The sequence below is a fragment of the Aristolochia californica genome, unplaced genomic scaffold (assembly GCF_029961685.1).
Source record: "Aristolochia californica isolate CCGP_79_NKW_82.1479 unplaced genomic scaffold, dmAriCali1.0.hap1 SCAF_2, whole genome shotgun sequence".
Lineage (NCBI taxonomy): Eukaryota > Viridiplantae > Streptophyta > Magnoliopsida > Piperales > Aristolochiaceae > Aristolochia > Aristolochia californica.
The window spans coordinates 49451760-49468788 of record NW_027181881.1 but is presented as its reverse complement, the minus strand read 5'-3'; the positions used below and the strand labels follow the sequence as shown (position 1 = coordinate 49468788).

Below are 17029 nucleotides of genomic sequence, written 5' to 3'. Positions count from 1 at the left end.
GAGTTCGGTTAAAGCTCCAATTTACATTTAAAACTTCAAAAATAAAAAAATTACAAAAATAAATAAAAAGAATATTTTGATAACTTTAGTTCTATCGAACTGCAAAGTAACAAAAAGGAGTCTGATACTTTATAATGGAACATATTAATATATAATAATCAACTTAATAGACCTAAAAAACGAGAATAAACACCTCCATCAATAATATTTATTTCATTAGAAAACAACAACAGTAGATGTTGAGAGACCCAAAAGGGTTGAACAATCAATTGTTTTTTAAGTTTGAGGTAAATAAGAACAACTATCATCAATTGAAGAGGGAATTAAGGAGAGCAGTAAGAGTACAGGGTATTTTCGTAAAAAAATCTATACTAACGAGTAAGCTCACGAGTTAACTGAGATCATTTAATGGTCAGCTTTTGGAATATTTTTAAACAATTCTTCATCAAGAAATTTCTCTCTTGCCATTCAAAAGCACAAAATTTCACTTTTTTCTTTTATTTTTTTAAAATTAAGGGCATAGAACATCATTTCCTAAGCTAGGTCATTTTTTTCTTTCCTAAACCATTACTTTTACAATTTACATTCTTATTTTTATTTTAAATTATTTTATTTCCAAAGATCAAGTCGAGGTAAGTTCTACTGGAAACCACTCCATTTTCATCCATATCCCAATATTGGATTGAGTTTTAGTGAACACAATAAAAAATCGATTTTAAAAGTTAATCATTTAACATATAAATAGGATTTAGTACAAAATAAACAATTGTGGAGTATTAATAAATTTTTTAATCTACATATAATTAAATATATAAATATCTATCACATATATAACATGGTATAAGGAAATATAAAATAAATAAAATAATTTATACCATAAAATAATATCTTTGTGGCTTTATTATATATTAAAATTTGACAATATAGCGTATAATATTTATTAAAATTATTATATTATATACATAAAAATTTATTTAATAGGTTAACTGAATTGAGTAAGACAAATCATCTTGGGTGACACAACTTAAATTTTGAAGATCTTGAGAAGTTAGTCTGGACTACAAAATACCAATAAAAACCCTTATTAAAAGTTCATCATTAATTTTATAAATAATATATATTATATTAAAATAATAAAACCAATATGAACTTAATATTATTTTTACAAAATATAAATAAACTCTCATATATTTTATTAACAATATAATACTATTGTCACACCCGTAGGCACTCCTTGCAAATAAGAGAGCAAAAGAGTGACATTTTCATAAATTTGAGTGGATAAGTTAACAAAAACAAAAAACAAAGAGGGATTGAGAGGGTTAGTTCCATTTCAAAAAGAAAAGGGGGGAAACGAAAGAGAGAGAGGAGCCATGGAGGAAAGGGGAAAGAAGAGAAGAAGAAAAAAATAAGATGGGTAAGTTCCAACCTCTGTCGCTCTTCCTTCTTGCTCTTTCGTTTCCTTCTGATTTAACGTCTTCCTTATTGGTTCTCGGGAATGAGAACTCTTAATTCATCTATTTTCTTTTAGCTTATAAGAGTAGGAATTTCAACCTCTGAGGTTCCTCTATTTCAAAAGCAAAGATGATCGATTTTGAATGGTGTATATTTAGAACCATGTGAAAACAAAATATCTAAAACAATATGAAATTCATAAAAATTGAAAAAAGTGGAAGCCCAAGATACATACATCTAGACAGGCAAACAAAATTCTAGAAATTTGCAGAAAAACATTTATTCTATCCAAAGTCTCGTTGATGGAGAACACATGCTTCTTTGCTTGACCAAATGCCTTTTAACATACAATTTCTCAAAACCCTAATTTCCATCAAAATAAGAGAAATTGTAATTGATGGGTAGGTACAACTGTCTCACTATCTCTACATCTAAGGGAAACTACCTAATAATAGATCAAACTTAAAAAGAGGAACTTGACTAAAATTCTCCTACTTGACTCATTTAATACTTAATATGTATCATTCATTATTGATACATCCTCAAAAATTCTTCCCACAGATATAATATCCTTATAACCAAACAAAAGAATTTAAATTACAAGAATCGTGACGGTAAGTCCTTTAGAGCAAATATTACTTTCCATGTATCACAATATAACTTTCTCCTTTGAATGAGAACTATATGTGGCACATATCTTTATGAATGAACTTGCAAATGCTCATTCAGAATCACCAAAATTTAAACATAAATTAACATTCTCTAAACTTCATGTATACAACTAAATAAGAGAAAGAAAATATGAAATTGATAGAGTTTTTTTTAATTGATAAAATGTGATAAAAACATATAGGGTATCTCAATCACATAAAAACTACATATTACAATTGAGTCACATATGTTTAACATGTCCCTTATAAGCAATAGGTGGTAGACCTTTTGACAACTGATCAACAATCATCAATCTAGTGTCAATATGCTCCACAACGACTTGTTTGCTTTGACATGTTTTAGAATAGCTAAATATTAATGTCAATGTGTTTTCTACGGCTTCGGCTCTTATTGTTCTTGGCCAAAAACATTACAGTGGAATTATTGCAATAAATACTCAATGGATTGGAAAGTGTGTCAACAATTTCAAACCCAAAAATAAAATTCTTCAACCATATAGCTTGTGATGTCACTTCAAAACATGCTACAAACTCTGCTTCTGCGCTAGTAGCACTCAAATATTGTTTTTCACTTTTCCAAGAAATGGTCTCTTCAGTAAATAAAAAAACATATCCTAATGTTAACTTTTTATAGTCAAGGCAGCTAGCAAAATCAAAGTCTGAATATCCAATCAACTCCACATGATCCAATATGTAAGTTTGTAGTATTTAGTCCCTTGAAGGTATCGCATGACTTTCTTCGCAACTCTCCAATGGTCCAAACCTGGGTTCCTTTGATATCTACCCAACATTCCAACCTTATATGCAATGTCAAATCTTGTGCAAACCTGAATATACATTCAACTCCCAACTTGGCTCTAATACCAAATGAAAGTAAATTTTCTAAAACAATATGAAATTCATAAAAATTGAAAAGTGAAAGCTCACGATGCATATCTCCAGCCATGGCAGACAAAATTCTAGGAATTTGCATAAAAGCATCTAGTTGATCCAAAGTCTTGTTGATGGAGAGCACACTTCTTTGCTAGACTAAATCCTTTTTAACATACAATTTCTCAAAACCTCTTTCTCATTAAAAGAAGAGTTGTAACTGATGGGCAATTACAACTATCCCCTTATCCCTACATCTAAGGGAAACTACCTAATAATAGGTCAAACTTAAAAAAAGAAACATGATTAACTCCATGAATAATATTTTCTTCATCCAACATTCAACTTTTAGTTAGAACCTCGAAAAAGAGGAATTTATGAATTTTCAATTAAATAGAGGTAAGAGAAGGGATATTTGAGATCCCTGGTTTCATATTAGGTAGAAATTTTTTATTTGCATGGCATGAAAAATTCTTTTAGTTACTGGATTTTGTCTTATGTGATATCATGTGGAGTGTGAGGTTGGTTGAATATCCAATGAAGGCATACCATAAGATGGTATTATAAGGAAAAAAATTATATTCCAGAAGATCTAATAGCATGTATATATTTACAACTGAAAAGTTGAGAATGAAGTGGATTCACCTTCATACTAAATATTTTCATGAAATCTCCATGTGGAATTGATATTGTTATTAGCCAGTATCCATGGTGCTAATGAGGTGAAACTTGTCTGAAAATATATATAGAGTTGGCTGAGGGTTGAGGTATGTAGGATTTCTGAGTTGGATTAAAAGATAAATTTTATAAAAGCATGAATAAGTTAGGTTTGTATATGAGTCATTTTCTATGATAATAAATAATGTTTCGAAACTTTCTACTTGGTTTCGAAGTTTTTTTTTTTTTTTGTGATTTAGGAGTGAACTTACTAGGCAAAAGCTCGTCTACTTATGTGGACATTTTTCAAAATAAGGGAGCTAGGTAGCTCGCTTAATACACGGGCAGAAACACAAAAGGACTTATAAATGGGAGATTAGGTAGATGTAAGAGTTTAAATTTGTTGAGAGAATCATATGCTTTTAATTTGTAGTCGGAGGGATAGTACCCAAGGATACCTCGGAATGTGTATAAGTTTAAATGTATGTATGTCTATAATGAACTTGAAATAAAGTTAAAATTTCAATTCATCTTAAATTAAATGATTCAACTTCAACTCATCCTTGGGTGTTAGTATAAACAAGTTCAAGTGCACTGGAAAACAGATTCCAGTGTTAGCGCCCCAAAATGAAAAAATTGATATAAACAAAAGAATGAGTATTTTTTATAATATACTTAAATAGAACATATACCTAAACAGATAATTAACAAAAATAAATATGGTTACTATACTCATAAGTGATTTAATGTGTAGTATTAAAATAAATTAATAAACTAATTAATGAAAGACTATATTATATTACTTAATGATTACAGTTTATTATAAATTAATATAATAATTACATGTGACAAGAATAAATTATAAAAAATAAATAAAGTAAAAAATAACATAAGCGAATATAATAAATAAATAAATTATTTGTTTTAATAACATAAGATATATTTTAAAATTAAAAATCACTAATTTAATACATTAATAAAAATATATATATAATAAATATATTATTTGATCAATAACATCATATATATTTTTACATATTATCTATTAATAATATATGGCCACAAAATTTAAAACCATTAGTTTAATTAATTATAGCAATGGGACAATTAAACCAAAATAATTTATCAAATATATTCTTTAACAATATTTTAATTACGACTTTTAAATCACTAATTTAATACAGTAATTACAAAATGAATATACTAAATAAATAAATAAAATTATTTTATAAATAACAAAATAAATATAATGAAGTTATGTTGCTCGTTTAATTTTTCCTAACTTAGGTAAAAATAAACCAGCATTGTCTTCCTCACGGCGCCGATAATGGTGAGAGACAACGGTGACGGAGGCGGTACTCCGACGGTACACCGAGAGAGAGAATAGAGGGATGCCGAAAAGTTCTACGACAGAGGCTCGAATAACCTCTTCGTCATGCTACAAGTTAAACATTAGAGTGTGACAACTATCGGGTATAAAAGCATATTAAAAATTATATTATAATATTATACAATTTTTATTATTTCTATTATAGATTTTATCCATGTTTATTTTATATTGCAGATTGAAGTTAAAATATAACAATAATTTTAATTTTAACAAGGTTAGGCCTATCTCCCACCTTAGTAGGAAGATAGGGGAGATAGCGTGCTCCTTTCTCCCCTATCTTTAAAAGAATTTTAGGAAAAAGATTTAAGTAATTTTTTAATTTCTGTTAACGGCTATTCCTCATTTACTCTTTATTTTAAATATGTAAAACACTCGCAAGAGGTTAAAATGGGCTAAACAAACATTAGGTAAAGAAAGGCTAAGAATATGCCGACGACCAGATGGTAAATTTATTGAATCTTGATCCAATGGAGACAGACGACAGAACAGGAGATCCGGCAATCAGGTAGCATCTACCGTGCTCATCCCGTATCCCTCCCACAATCCCATGTTCCCTTACAAACATAAATCCAAACAGAAGATTTCAATCTTCAAGAAATGGGTAATCCGTATAACCGATGACAGGATCGGATGTGTAGAAAGTAGCTCTGTTGTACTTGTTCAGCGGAGCATTAACCTCAAACCTCCTAGGTAAGTCTGGGTTAGCCAAGAAGATCCGGCCGAATGCAACCAAGTCTGCATAATTCTCCGCAATGGCTTTGTTCCCGTCAACCCTGTTGTAGCCGTAGCCACCGGCAGCTATGAATGTCCCCTTGAAAGCCTTTCTCATGGGCAGAAGACTGTGGTGAGTGGTCAGAAGCTCCTCCTGCCCTAAGATTATTCTAGGTTCTATCATGTGGACATAAAGGATTCCGTATTTGTTCAAAGCGTTGGCCATGAACAGGCCGAGAGCTTCTGGGTTGGAGTCCCCGGCCTCCATGAAATCTGTAAAGGGAGAGAGCCGGATCCCCACTCTGTCAGCTCCTATCTCGTTAGTAACAGCTTCCACTATCTCTAGAGCAAAACGGCAACGGTTCTCCATACTTCCACCGTATTGATCAGTTCTGTCGTTCACTTGGTCTTTCAAGAACTGATCGATCAAATACCCATGGGCTCCATGGATCTCAACTCCGTCGAAACCTGCACAACCAAAGACAATTCGGCTGTCAGATAAGTTCACAGTTGAACTCCCTGAACGCAACATCTGAGGGATCCCACCAACTGGGAAATCAACAGATCACAATTACCGGCAAAGCAGTTGTATATGTCAAGGAATAGTCCCACAGATCATTGAGTACAAAAATATTAAATTTATTAATTGAGAAATAGGTTCCTAAATTGTCCCAACTTTACTAGTATAACTGTTAACTGAAGGCGACTTGCAGATCATTTGTCTCCTACATATTATATGACCCAGAGCCAACGGGTTCCCCAGTCACATCCAAAAGTTAGTTATTCAAGTTCCTTCTACGCAGAAGGTCCTATCAAAACAATGAGTCTCCATCTCCATCCGTTAAACAGAATCAACAAAAAGTACAATATACAAGCAACTATTATTTGAACGAAGAAGCTTACCAGCTTCAATGGCATTCCGAGCAGCAAGTCTGAAGTCATTCACAATTTGAGGGATTTCATCAATCCGCAGCCTTCGTGGCGGGGAGAACTCTGAACCATCACCCATTCGAACATGAGGTCCAAATGGCTTATCGGTACAAGAGATTGGAGCTTCTCCATTTGGCATAAAACCTATCAAGAGAAAATTAATCAGGAATTTAACAAATAAATAATGTCACCAGAACAGGGACAAAAACAGTATCAACTTACTGGTATTGGAGACCCTTCCCACATGCCAAATTTGGCAGAAGAAAACACCACCCTTGTCATGAACAGCCTTCACAATGGGCTTCCAAGCCTCAGTCTGTTCTTTCGTCCAAATACCAGGCGTGTCAGGATACCCTTGAGCGGTATCAGATACGCCGGTAGCTTCGGCAATCAAGAGCCCACCTTTGGTAGTCCTCTGGGAATAATACAATTTGGCGTGTGGCTGAGGGACGTTCCCATAAGACCTTTGCCTGGTTAACGGTGCTAAGACGATCCTGAAATTATAAACAATTGAAGGAAAAAAATATTAAAACCAAAAACGCATGAGCTCTTGTCGGCAGGGTAAATCGAGAACACAAATTGTTTATGCTGCTTGATCAAAATTACTGAGAGACGGAGCTTAAGCAAAAACATCGATCTGAATCAGATACGAGCTACGGCCACGATGATTGCAAAATGGAATTCAGACACGAAGACATTAACACAGGAACCGTTACTGAATTCGTCTAACACGAATTTTCAGCCTCAAATATCGCTAAAACCCTAGGGTTTCGAGCTCAAAGAGCGGAAATGAAGACAATATGCCTCGTCATTGTATGGTCAAATACTAAATAGCCAGAGACTCGAAATAAATAGCCAGAGATCCGAATTGAGCTAACATTGATTCACAATCTCGCATACTTACCTGTGCGAGAGATCGAAGTTCCCCATCCTGTAAGGGGTGAGAAGAGGGATTTTCGCCAATTGAACGTTGTTCTCCATTTCTAACTCTCCGACTTCAAATTTGCAGTGATTGAGATTTTCGCCGGATCTAGAGATGATTTATAGTCGTTGGCTCAGTGGCTGTTGTTGTCAAAAGCCCGTACTTAAAAGATTAAACAAATCAACAGAGAAGTGGAGGAATAGATTTACAAATGAGGTCTAGATACACCGCAAAATCAGGGGGCCAACATTTTTCTTTATCATTGATAGCCGCCGTGATCGTACATCTCCTGGGAAAGGAACAACAGAAATCAAAAGATCCAAGACCGTCCATTCAAGAATCACGTTGCCGTCATCGCTTATGTCAGATTACCGAGAGCGGATCAACTCCTCCGACCACCGGGAAGAAAGCTCTCGAAAGACACGTCAAACGGGTACTTCATGGCCTGGTTTAACGCTGAAACACTGTGATTGGTGGTAAGCGCTTACGTAAAACTACAGTTTTGCTTACCAAAAGGGCCATACGACTGTACGAGTCAAATGAAGCGGCCGGCTACCATCACTCCATACGACTAGACGAGTTCATTTGTCATTTGGCACGTGACATGTGACATCTAATCCAGATGAAATTTGTGATATCTACGATTGAACAAGAATGTTAATTTACCTAAACCAATTTGATGTCACAATCGTATATGGTCAATTTTTTTATACCTTATTCTAGGGGAAAGCAACCAATATATAAAAAAGTTAATTATATGCATGTTCTTAAAAAATAATGTTATTCTTTTGTATCAGTCAACACCATGCTCAAGCATAAATCACTTCTGTCCGACAAAATCTTGTGCTAAGTACATATAAAGAACACATATATAAAAATATATATCAAGAACAAAACTGCCTCTCTCGGTTAATAGTATCATTAGTCACCATTTTTCAAGTTATACAATGAGAGTGAACAAATGTTGCAAAAGAAATTACAAAGGAGGTTTCTAATGGCCTCCAAGCAGAGAATAGAAGATTTGTTTTATCGAGTGCAACTATAATGGATTTTTAATGCATGCTTTTATAATGTTTTTTAAAGTCTTATGATTTTTGAAAGCCCGTGGGAAGGGAGATCCAAAGATGGACCTAGTCCATATGAGCTTTAGAGCATATAATTTTTAATTTAACTATTAAATTTATATTAAATAATTTAAATTTTTTACTATTTTTATTCTATATTTGTTTAGTATCTCATATATTAATATTCATTTCAAATTTTTATTTATTTTTATTTTTATGATAAATTAAGATAATATCATTATTTTAAATAAGGCTCGTTAAATATAACAAACCTCAAACTCAAGATTTTAAATATAACAAACCTCAAACCTCGTTAAATATAATTTAAATAAGGCTCGTTAAATATAACAAACCAAACTTAAGATTTTCCAAACTCGTCTTATTAGCTTGTGATCTGACTCATTAATATAGATTTTTTTACAAAAATACCCTTTACTCTAATTATTCTTGTGAATTCCCTCTTTGATTGGTTGATAGTTGTTCTTGTTTACTTCAAACCTCAAATACGATTGATCGTTCAACCCTTTTGGGTCCCCCAATATCTAATGTTGTTGTTTGCCAATGGAATAAACACTATTGATTGAAGTATTTTTTTTAGGTCTAATAAGTTGGTTATTATACATTAGTATAGCCTATTGCAAAGTGTTAGACTTATATGTGATAGTTCGCACTTCAATGTTATTAAGTTCATCATAATATTCTATTTATTTTTTTATTTTAAAGTTTTCAATGTGAACTCATTTGCAAATTTTGGGCTCGAACTCGATTATAACTTGAAGAATTTAGATCAACCAAACTCGAACATATGTAGGTTCGAGTTTGGCTTGGCTCAATGCCACCCTTGGTGACAACAAAACGTAGAGATAACAATTTGTAATCGGTGGAATTAATGAGTAATATAAAAAATTATTAAGCATATAATCAATTTATTTTAAACAAAAAGAGTGACTTTTTCTTATATTTATATATATAGAGGTTAAAATTTATAATGTCATTTCTCTATGTACTGGAGTAATTAAAAATTTAACATTTACCTATATTCGCTCCATATAATGAATGATATCACCCAGCACAGACATGAAGATCTCCTGGATCTTGGATCGAATTTGGGTCCTCGCGGAGGCTTTGGTCGCCTGCAGAAGGGAGGGAGATGCGTTACGGAGCTTTGAGGAGAGGGGGAGGGGAGGTGGGGAAGGAGGTGTTGATTTGGACGATGCCTACCATCTCTTCAGGACAATGCCGGACTGAGCAAAGAGGCTTCTAGTATTTCAACTGTCAAGAATGCTAATTGAAACGCTCCATGGCGTTATTGTGGAGGTCGTCCTCGTGCGGATCGAAAAGAGGCGGAGGTTCCAAACTTCCAACGACCTCATCGGTAGGGGTGGCATGGAGCCAAGTTGAGCCTAAACCTACCTATGTTCGATTCTAGCTTCATTTAAATATTTCTAACTCTCGAACCGAACCGAGTCGAGAGCCTAAAATATTAATCGAGCTCGAGCCCAATAATTTTGACTGAGTTTGAGCTCGACCTTTAGCTGAGTTCGAGCTCCAACCTACATTTAAAACTTTGCATAAAATAAAAGAAAAATAAATTGTCTATAAAATTATGCAAACATTTTACATAAAATTGGGCATAACCTTAAATTAAAATTGAACATAACCTCTGTTTATTAACCCTACATAAAATTATTCATAAAATTTGCATAATTATGTAATTAAACACAAAAACATTCCTTTGAAAAACAACACTAGTTTTGTCTATTTGTACTCAATCAGATCGTTCTAATTGAAGGACTAGAAAACCAGATCATGGAGATAGATAAAAAGTTAAGAAGAATGGTTTTGAATGACTTAATCGTATGGTCATTTTCATTTTTTCTTCAGAGCATGGATTCATATAGCAACATCTCTAAAATGCTACCAATATGTTATTCTAAAAAAATTGAGTGGAGTTAGCATTAAGAGAGTACTTTAAACAATTTGAGTCTCTTCAAGAGCCATGAGGAAGAGAGAGAGCGGGAGTTCAAGAAACAATTTTTTTTTCACGTGTGAATCGTCACAAGTGCAAAATCACGTTGGGGGGGGGGGGGGGGGGGGGGGGGGGGCATCGGCTAGGACAGCTACGACGTAGGCAGTGGCGACGGAAGCGGCCAGCGAGCAGTTGTTGACGACGACGGAAGCGGCCATATCAGCGGATGGGAGGGGCTCGGTGGTGACAAAAAGAGGAAGATATCACTCCCGGCTCCCGACTGTCGAGCCCTCGTTAAGTTAACAAGCGGGCTCGCGAGCTTTTGAACCGAACCATGGTTCAATCGAACTCGGCTCATTAACTCAAACAAACTTTTTCTAGATCTCGAACTCAATTCGAGATCCAGATCAGTTGAATCGAACCGAGCCAAGCTTGAGCCGTGCGACGCTTTGCCCTTGGACCGTGAACATTTCGGGTCGAGTCCGGCTCTAGCTTACCTACTTCTAATCTACACATTACCGATTTCCAAACAAACGAACCTGACCGGATTTAAAACTAGGCAGGGGTGGTATGAGTCGAGCAAGTTCGAACCAAAATATGTTTGAGCTTACTTGAAATGAATACTTCAAACTCAAACCTAAAATTGGGATGAATTCGAGTCCAAAAAATTTTATCCAAGTTTTAGGCCAAGCTCGAGAATGTTAAAGCTCCAATTTATTTTTAAAACTTCAAAATAAAAAAATTACAAAAATAAATAAAGAGAATATTGTGATAACTTTAGTTCTCTCGAACTGTAAGGTATCACAAAGGAGTCCAATACTTTGCAATGAAGTATACTAATGTATAATAACCAACTTGATAGACTTAAAAAAAAAAAAAAACAGCAAACACCTACATCAATAGTATTTATTCCATTGGAAAACAACAACATTAAATGTTGAGGGACCCAAAAGGGTTGAAGGATCATTTGTCTTTGAGGATTGAGGTAAATAAGAGCAACTACCAACCAACAAAAAAAGGGAATTGACAAGAGCAATTAGAGTAAAGGGTATTTTAATAAAGAAAAACAAACGAGTCACCTCACAAGCTAACAAACCGAGCTTCGAAAATCTCAAAGTTTGGTTTAGTATACTTAACGAGTCTTACTTCAAGTTTGAGCTCAAACCAAACTCAACTAAAAATTGATTTGAGTAGGGTTTTTTTCAAACCGAACTCAAATGGTGTACAAGCTGATTTGGTTTGGTGTAACCCCTACTAAGACTAATAATTCAGCTTAGATAAGAACCAATTTAGAGCAACTGCAACGAGTTTAAGTAAAAACCCCACCTCATTTATGATGGCCGTAATCCACTCGATCAAGTGTTGTTTCCATAATCAGAGTAGACAGAAAGATCATGAAAACACATAATTATTCTACTTGTGTAAATAATAACAAGTCAAAACCCCTCGAAAGGACTCGATTGAAAAATCAACCATACAATCTATACGTGAACATTAATTAGGCTATGTTTGATTATGAGTTAAGAGATAGGTTATTAGAGATCACGCCAAAGAGGGATGTTTTCGTAAATTTTTGGATAAGTTAACAAAAAAAAACAAAGAGGGATTGAGAGGGTTCGTTCCATTTTTTAAAAGAGGGGGGAATGAAAGAGAGAGAGAGGGGTTAAGAAATGTATGTTTTTTATCACGAAGGAGAGCTCTTATGTGAGTATGATATTACGGTAGGTGTTAGAATGTTGCATTGATGTGTGGACAAAAAAAAAAAAAAGTTAAATATTAGTGTAAAAGCATATTAAAAATTATATTATAATATTATATAATTTTTATTATTTATATTATAGATTTTATCCATGTTTATTTTATATTGCAGATTTATGTTAAAATATAACAAGAATTTGGATTTTAACATGGTGGGGCCTATCTCCCACCTTAGTAGGAAGATAGGGGAGATAGCTTGCTCCTTTCTCCCCTATCTTTAAAAGAATTTTAGGAAAAAGATTTTAAAGAAATTTTTTATTTTCTGTTAACGGCTACTCCTCAATTACTCTTTATTTTAAATATGTAAAACACTCGCAAGAGGTTAGACTGGGCTAAACAAACATTAGGTAAAGAAAGGCTAAGAATATGCCAATGACGAGATGGTAAATTTATTGAATCTTGATCCAACTCAGACGACAGAACAGGAGATCCGGAGGAGATCCGGCAATCAGGTAGCGTCTACCGTGCTCATCCCGTATCCCTCCCCCAATCCCATGTTCCCTTACAAACATAAATCCAAACAGAAGATTTCAATCTTCAAGAAATGGGTAATCCGTATATCCGATGACAGGATCGGACGTGTAGAAAGTAGCTCTGTTGTACTTGTTCAGCGGAGCATTAACCTCAAACCTCCTAGGTAAGTCTGGGTTAGCCAAGAAGATCCGGCCGAATGCAACCAAGTCTGCAAAATTCTCCGCAATGGCTTTGTTCCCGTCGACCCTGTTGTAGCCGTAGCCACCGGCAGCTATGAATGTCCCCTTGAAAGCCTTTCTCATCGGCAGAAGATTGTGGTGAGTGGTCAGAAGCTCCTCCTGCCCTAAGATCAGTCTAGGTTCTATCATGTGGACATAAAGGATTCCGTATTTGTTCAAAGCGTTGGCCATGAACAGGCCGAGAGCTTCTGGGTTGGAGTCCCCGGCCTCCATGAAATCTGTAAAGGGAGAGAGCCGGATCCCCACTCTGTCAGCTCCTATCTCGTTAGTAACAGCTTCCACTATCTCTAGAGCAAAACGGCAACGGTTCTCCATACTTCCACCGTATTGATCAGTTCTGTCGTTCACTTGGTCTTTCAAGAACTGATCGATCAAATACCCATGGGCTCCATGGATCTCAACTCCGTCAAAACCTGAACAACCAAAGACAATTCGGCTGTCAGATGAGTTCACAGTTGGAACTCCGTGAACGCAACATCTGAGGGACAACACCAACTGGGAAATAAAAAGATCACAATTACCGGCAAAGCAGTTGTATATGTTAAGGAATAGTCCCACAGATTAGTGAATACAAAAATATTAAATTTATTAATTGAGAAATAGGTTCCTAAATTGTCCCAACTTTACTAGTATAACTGTTAACTGAAGGCGACTTGCAGATCATTTGTCTCCTATATATTATATGACCCAGAGCCAACGGGTTCCCCAGTTACATCCAAAAGTTAGTTATTAAAGTTCCTTCTACGCAGAAGGTCCTATCAAAACAATGAGTCTCCATCTCCATCCGTTAAACAGAATCAACAAAAAGTACAATATAGAAGCAACTATTATTTGAACGAAGAAGCCTACCAGCTTCAATGGCATTCCGAGCAGCAAGTTTGAAGTCATTCACAATTTGAGGGATTTCATCAATCCGCAGCCTTCGTGGCGGGGAGAACTCTGAACCATCACCCATTCGAAGATGAGTTCCCAATGGCTTATCGGTACAAGAGATTGGAGCTTCTCCATTTGGCATAAAACCTATCAAGAGAAAATTAATGAGGAATTTAACAAATAAATAATGTCACAAGAACAGGAACAAAAATAGTATCAACTTACTGGTATTGGAGACCCTTCCCACATGCAAAATTTGGCAGAAGAAAACACCACCCTTGTCATGAACAGCCTTCACAATGGGCTTCCAAGCCTCAGTCTGTTCTTTCGTCCAAATACCAGGCGTGTCAGGATACCCTTGAGCGGTATCTGATACGCCGGTAGCTTCGGCAATCAAGAGCCCACCTTTGGTAGTCCTCTGGGAATAATATAATTTGGCGTGTGGCTGAGGGACGTTCCCATAAGACCTTTGCCTGGCTAACGGTGCTAAGACGATCCTGAAATTATAAACAATTGAAGGGAAAAAATATTAAAACCAAAAACGCATGAGCTCTTGTCGATAAGGTAAATCGAGAACACAAATTGTTTATGCTGCTTGATCAAAATTACTGAGAGACGGAGCTTAAGCAAAAACATCGATCTGAATCAGATACGAGCTACGGCCACGATGATTGCAAAATGGAATTCAGACACGAAGACATTAACACAGGAACCGTTACTGAATTCGTCTAACACGAATTTTCAGCCTCAAATATCGCTAAAACCCTCGGGTATCGAGCTCAAAGAGCGGAAATGAAGACAATATGCCTCGTCATTCTATGGTCAAATACTAAATAGCCAGAGATTCGAAATACATAGCCAGAGATCCGAATTGAGCTAACAATGATTCACAATCTCGCATACTTACCTGTGCGAGAGATCGAAGTTCCCCATCCTGTAAGGGGTGAGAAGAGGGATTTTCGCCAATTGAGCGTTGTTCTCCATTTCTAACTCTCCGACTTCAAATTTGCAGTGATTGAGATTTTCGCCGGATCTAGAGATGATTTATAGTCGTTGGCTCCGTGGCTGTTATTGTCAAAAGCCCGTACTTTAAAGATTAAACAAATTAACAGAGAAGTGGAGGAATAGATTTACAAATGAGGTCTAGATACACCGCAAAATCAGGGGGCCAACATTTTTCTTTATCATTGATAGCCGCCGTGATCGTACATCTCTTGGGAAAAGAACAACAGAAATCAAAAGATCCAAGACCGTCCATTCAAGAATCACGTTGCCGTCATCGCTTATGTCAGATTACCGAAAGCGGATCAACTCCTCCGACCACCCGGGAAGAAAGCTCTCGAAAGACACGTCAAACGGGTACTTCATGGCCTGGTTTAACGCTGAAACACTGTGATTGGTGGTAAGCGCTTACGTAAAACTACAGTTTTGCTTACCAAAAGGGCCATACGACTGTACGAGTCAAATGAAGCGGCCGACTACCATCACTCCATACGACTAGACGAGTTCATTTGTCATTTGGCACGTGACATGTGTCATCTAATCCAGATGAAATTTGTGACATCAACGACTGAACAAAAATGTTAATTTACCTAATCCAATTTGATGTCACAATCGTATATGGTCAATTTTTTTATACCTTATTCTAGGGGAAAGCAACCAATATATAAAAAAAGTTAATTATATGCATGTTCTTAAAAAATAATGTTATTCTTTTGTATCAGTCAACACCATGCACAAGCATAAATCACTTGTATCCGACAAAATCTTGTGCTAAGTACATATAAAGAACACATATATAAAAGTATATATCAAGAACAAAACTGCCTCTCCCAGTTAATAGTATCATTAGTCACCATTTTTTAAGTTATACAATGAGAGTGAACAAATGTTGCAAAAGAAATTACAAAGGATGTTTCTAATGGCCTCCAAGCAGAGAATAGAAGATTTGTTTTATCGAGTGCAACTACAATGGATTTTTAATGCATGCTTTTATAATGTTTTTTATGATTTATGAAAGCCCGTGGGAAGGGAGATCCAAGGATGGACCTAAACCATATGAGCTTTAGAGCATTTAATTTTTAATTTAACTATTAAATTGATATTAAATAATTTAAATTTTATACTATTTTTATTCTATATTTGTTTAGTATCTCATATATTAATATTCATTTCAAGATTTTTATTTTTATTTTTACGATAAATTAAGATAATATCATTATTTTCATTATATTAAATAAATACAACTTTTACAAAAATGTCTGCCCTCTCAAGTATAAGGGATCTTGTGTGCCCTCAAGGTAAACAAATTGGTGAACAAATTATTATTTTTATAAATTTTTTATTCAAAAATAAATTCTCTTTAAAAGTATTTTCTAGTATATACTTTAATAAATTATAAAAATGGTGAGAAGGAACAAGCAAGAGAGGGGTCAATGAACCCCCCACCTCCTTCTTCCTACTTGTGTAAGGGAAATGGCCCTATATAAATAGAAGCGAGAGGTAGCTCCTTCCTCTCCTTTTTTGTGTTTATTCGGGTAGGGAAGGACTACTAGCAGCTAGGGGTGGCACCAAGCCAAATCGGTTCACAAATCATTCGAGCTTAGCTCGACTAATTAGATTTATACTTGAGCTCAAACTTAAAATAAGGCTCGTTAAGTATAACAAACCAAACTCGAGATTTTCCAAACTCGACTTGTTAGCTTGTGATCTGACTCATTAATATAGATTTTTTTTATAAAAATACCATTTACTCTAATTATTCTTGTGAATTCTCTCTTTGATTGGTTGATAGTTGCTCTTGTTTACTTCAAACCTCAAAGACGATCGATCGCTCAACCCTTTTGGGTCCCCCAATATCTAATGTTGTTGTTTGTCGGTGGAATAAACACTATTGATTGAAGTGTTTTTTATAGGTCTAATAAGTTGGTTATTCTACATTAGTATTCCCTATTGCAAAGTGTTGGACTCCTATGTGATAGCTCGCACTTCAATGGTATTAAGTTCATCACAATATTCTATTTTTTTTATAATTTTTTATTTTAAA

General features: G+C 35.0%; 2 protein-coding genes across 3 annotated transcripts; both read right to left on the bottom strand.

Moving 5' to 3' along the window:
• Nucleotides 1-5470: 5470 nt before the first annotated feature.
• On the bottom strand, nucleotides 5471-8032 carry LOC137956157 (putative 12-oxophytodienoate reductase 11). Its single transcript, XM_068803520.1, has 5 exons — nucleotides 7816-8032; nucleotides 7589-7714; nucleotides 6907-7178; nucleotides 6658-6828; nucleotides 5471-6222 (listed from the first exon to the last, which is right to left on the bottom strand). Exons 2-5 carry the CDS (start codon nucleotides 7663-7665, stop codon nucleotides 5627-5629), a joined length of 1116 nt encoding a protein of 371 aa, XP_068659621.1. The 5' UTR covers nucleotides 7666-7714; nucleotides 7816-8032; the 3' UTR covers nucleotides 5471-5626.
• A 4648-nt stretch (nucleotides 8033-12680) lies between these two features.
• LOC137955471 (putative 12-oxophytodienoate reductase 11) lies at nucleotides 12681-15201 on the bottom strand. 2 transcript variants are annotated; one of them, XM_068802423.1, is made up of 5 exons: nucleotides 15118-15201; nucleotides 14891-15016; nucleotides 14209-14480; nucleotides 13960-14130; nucleotides 12681-13523 (listed from the first exon to the last, which is right to left on the bottom strand). In XM_068802423.1, the coding sequence occupies exons 2-5, from the start codon at nucleotides 14965-14967 to the stop codon at nucleotides 12928-12930; spliced, it is 1116 nt and encodes a 371-aa protein (XP_068658524.1). In that variant the 5' UTR covers nucleotides 14968-15016; nucleotides 15118-15201; the 3' UTR covers nucleotides 12681-12927. The 2 variants fall into 2 exon arrangements, with proteins under 2 accessions (XP_068658524.1, XP_068658523.1); XM_068802422.1 differs by having other exon boundaries at nucleotides 12682-13523; nucleotides 14891-15194.
• Between the last annotated feature and the right edge of the window lie 1828 nt (nucleotides 15202-17029).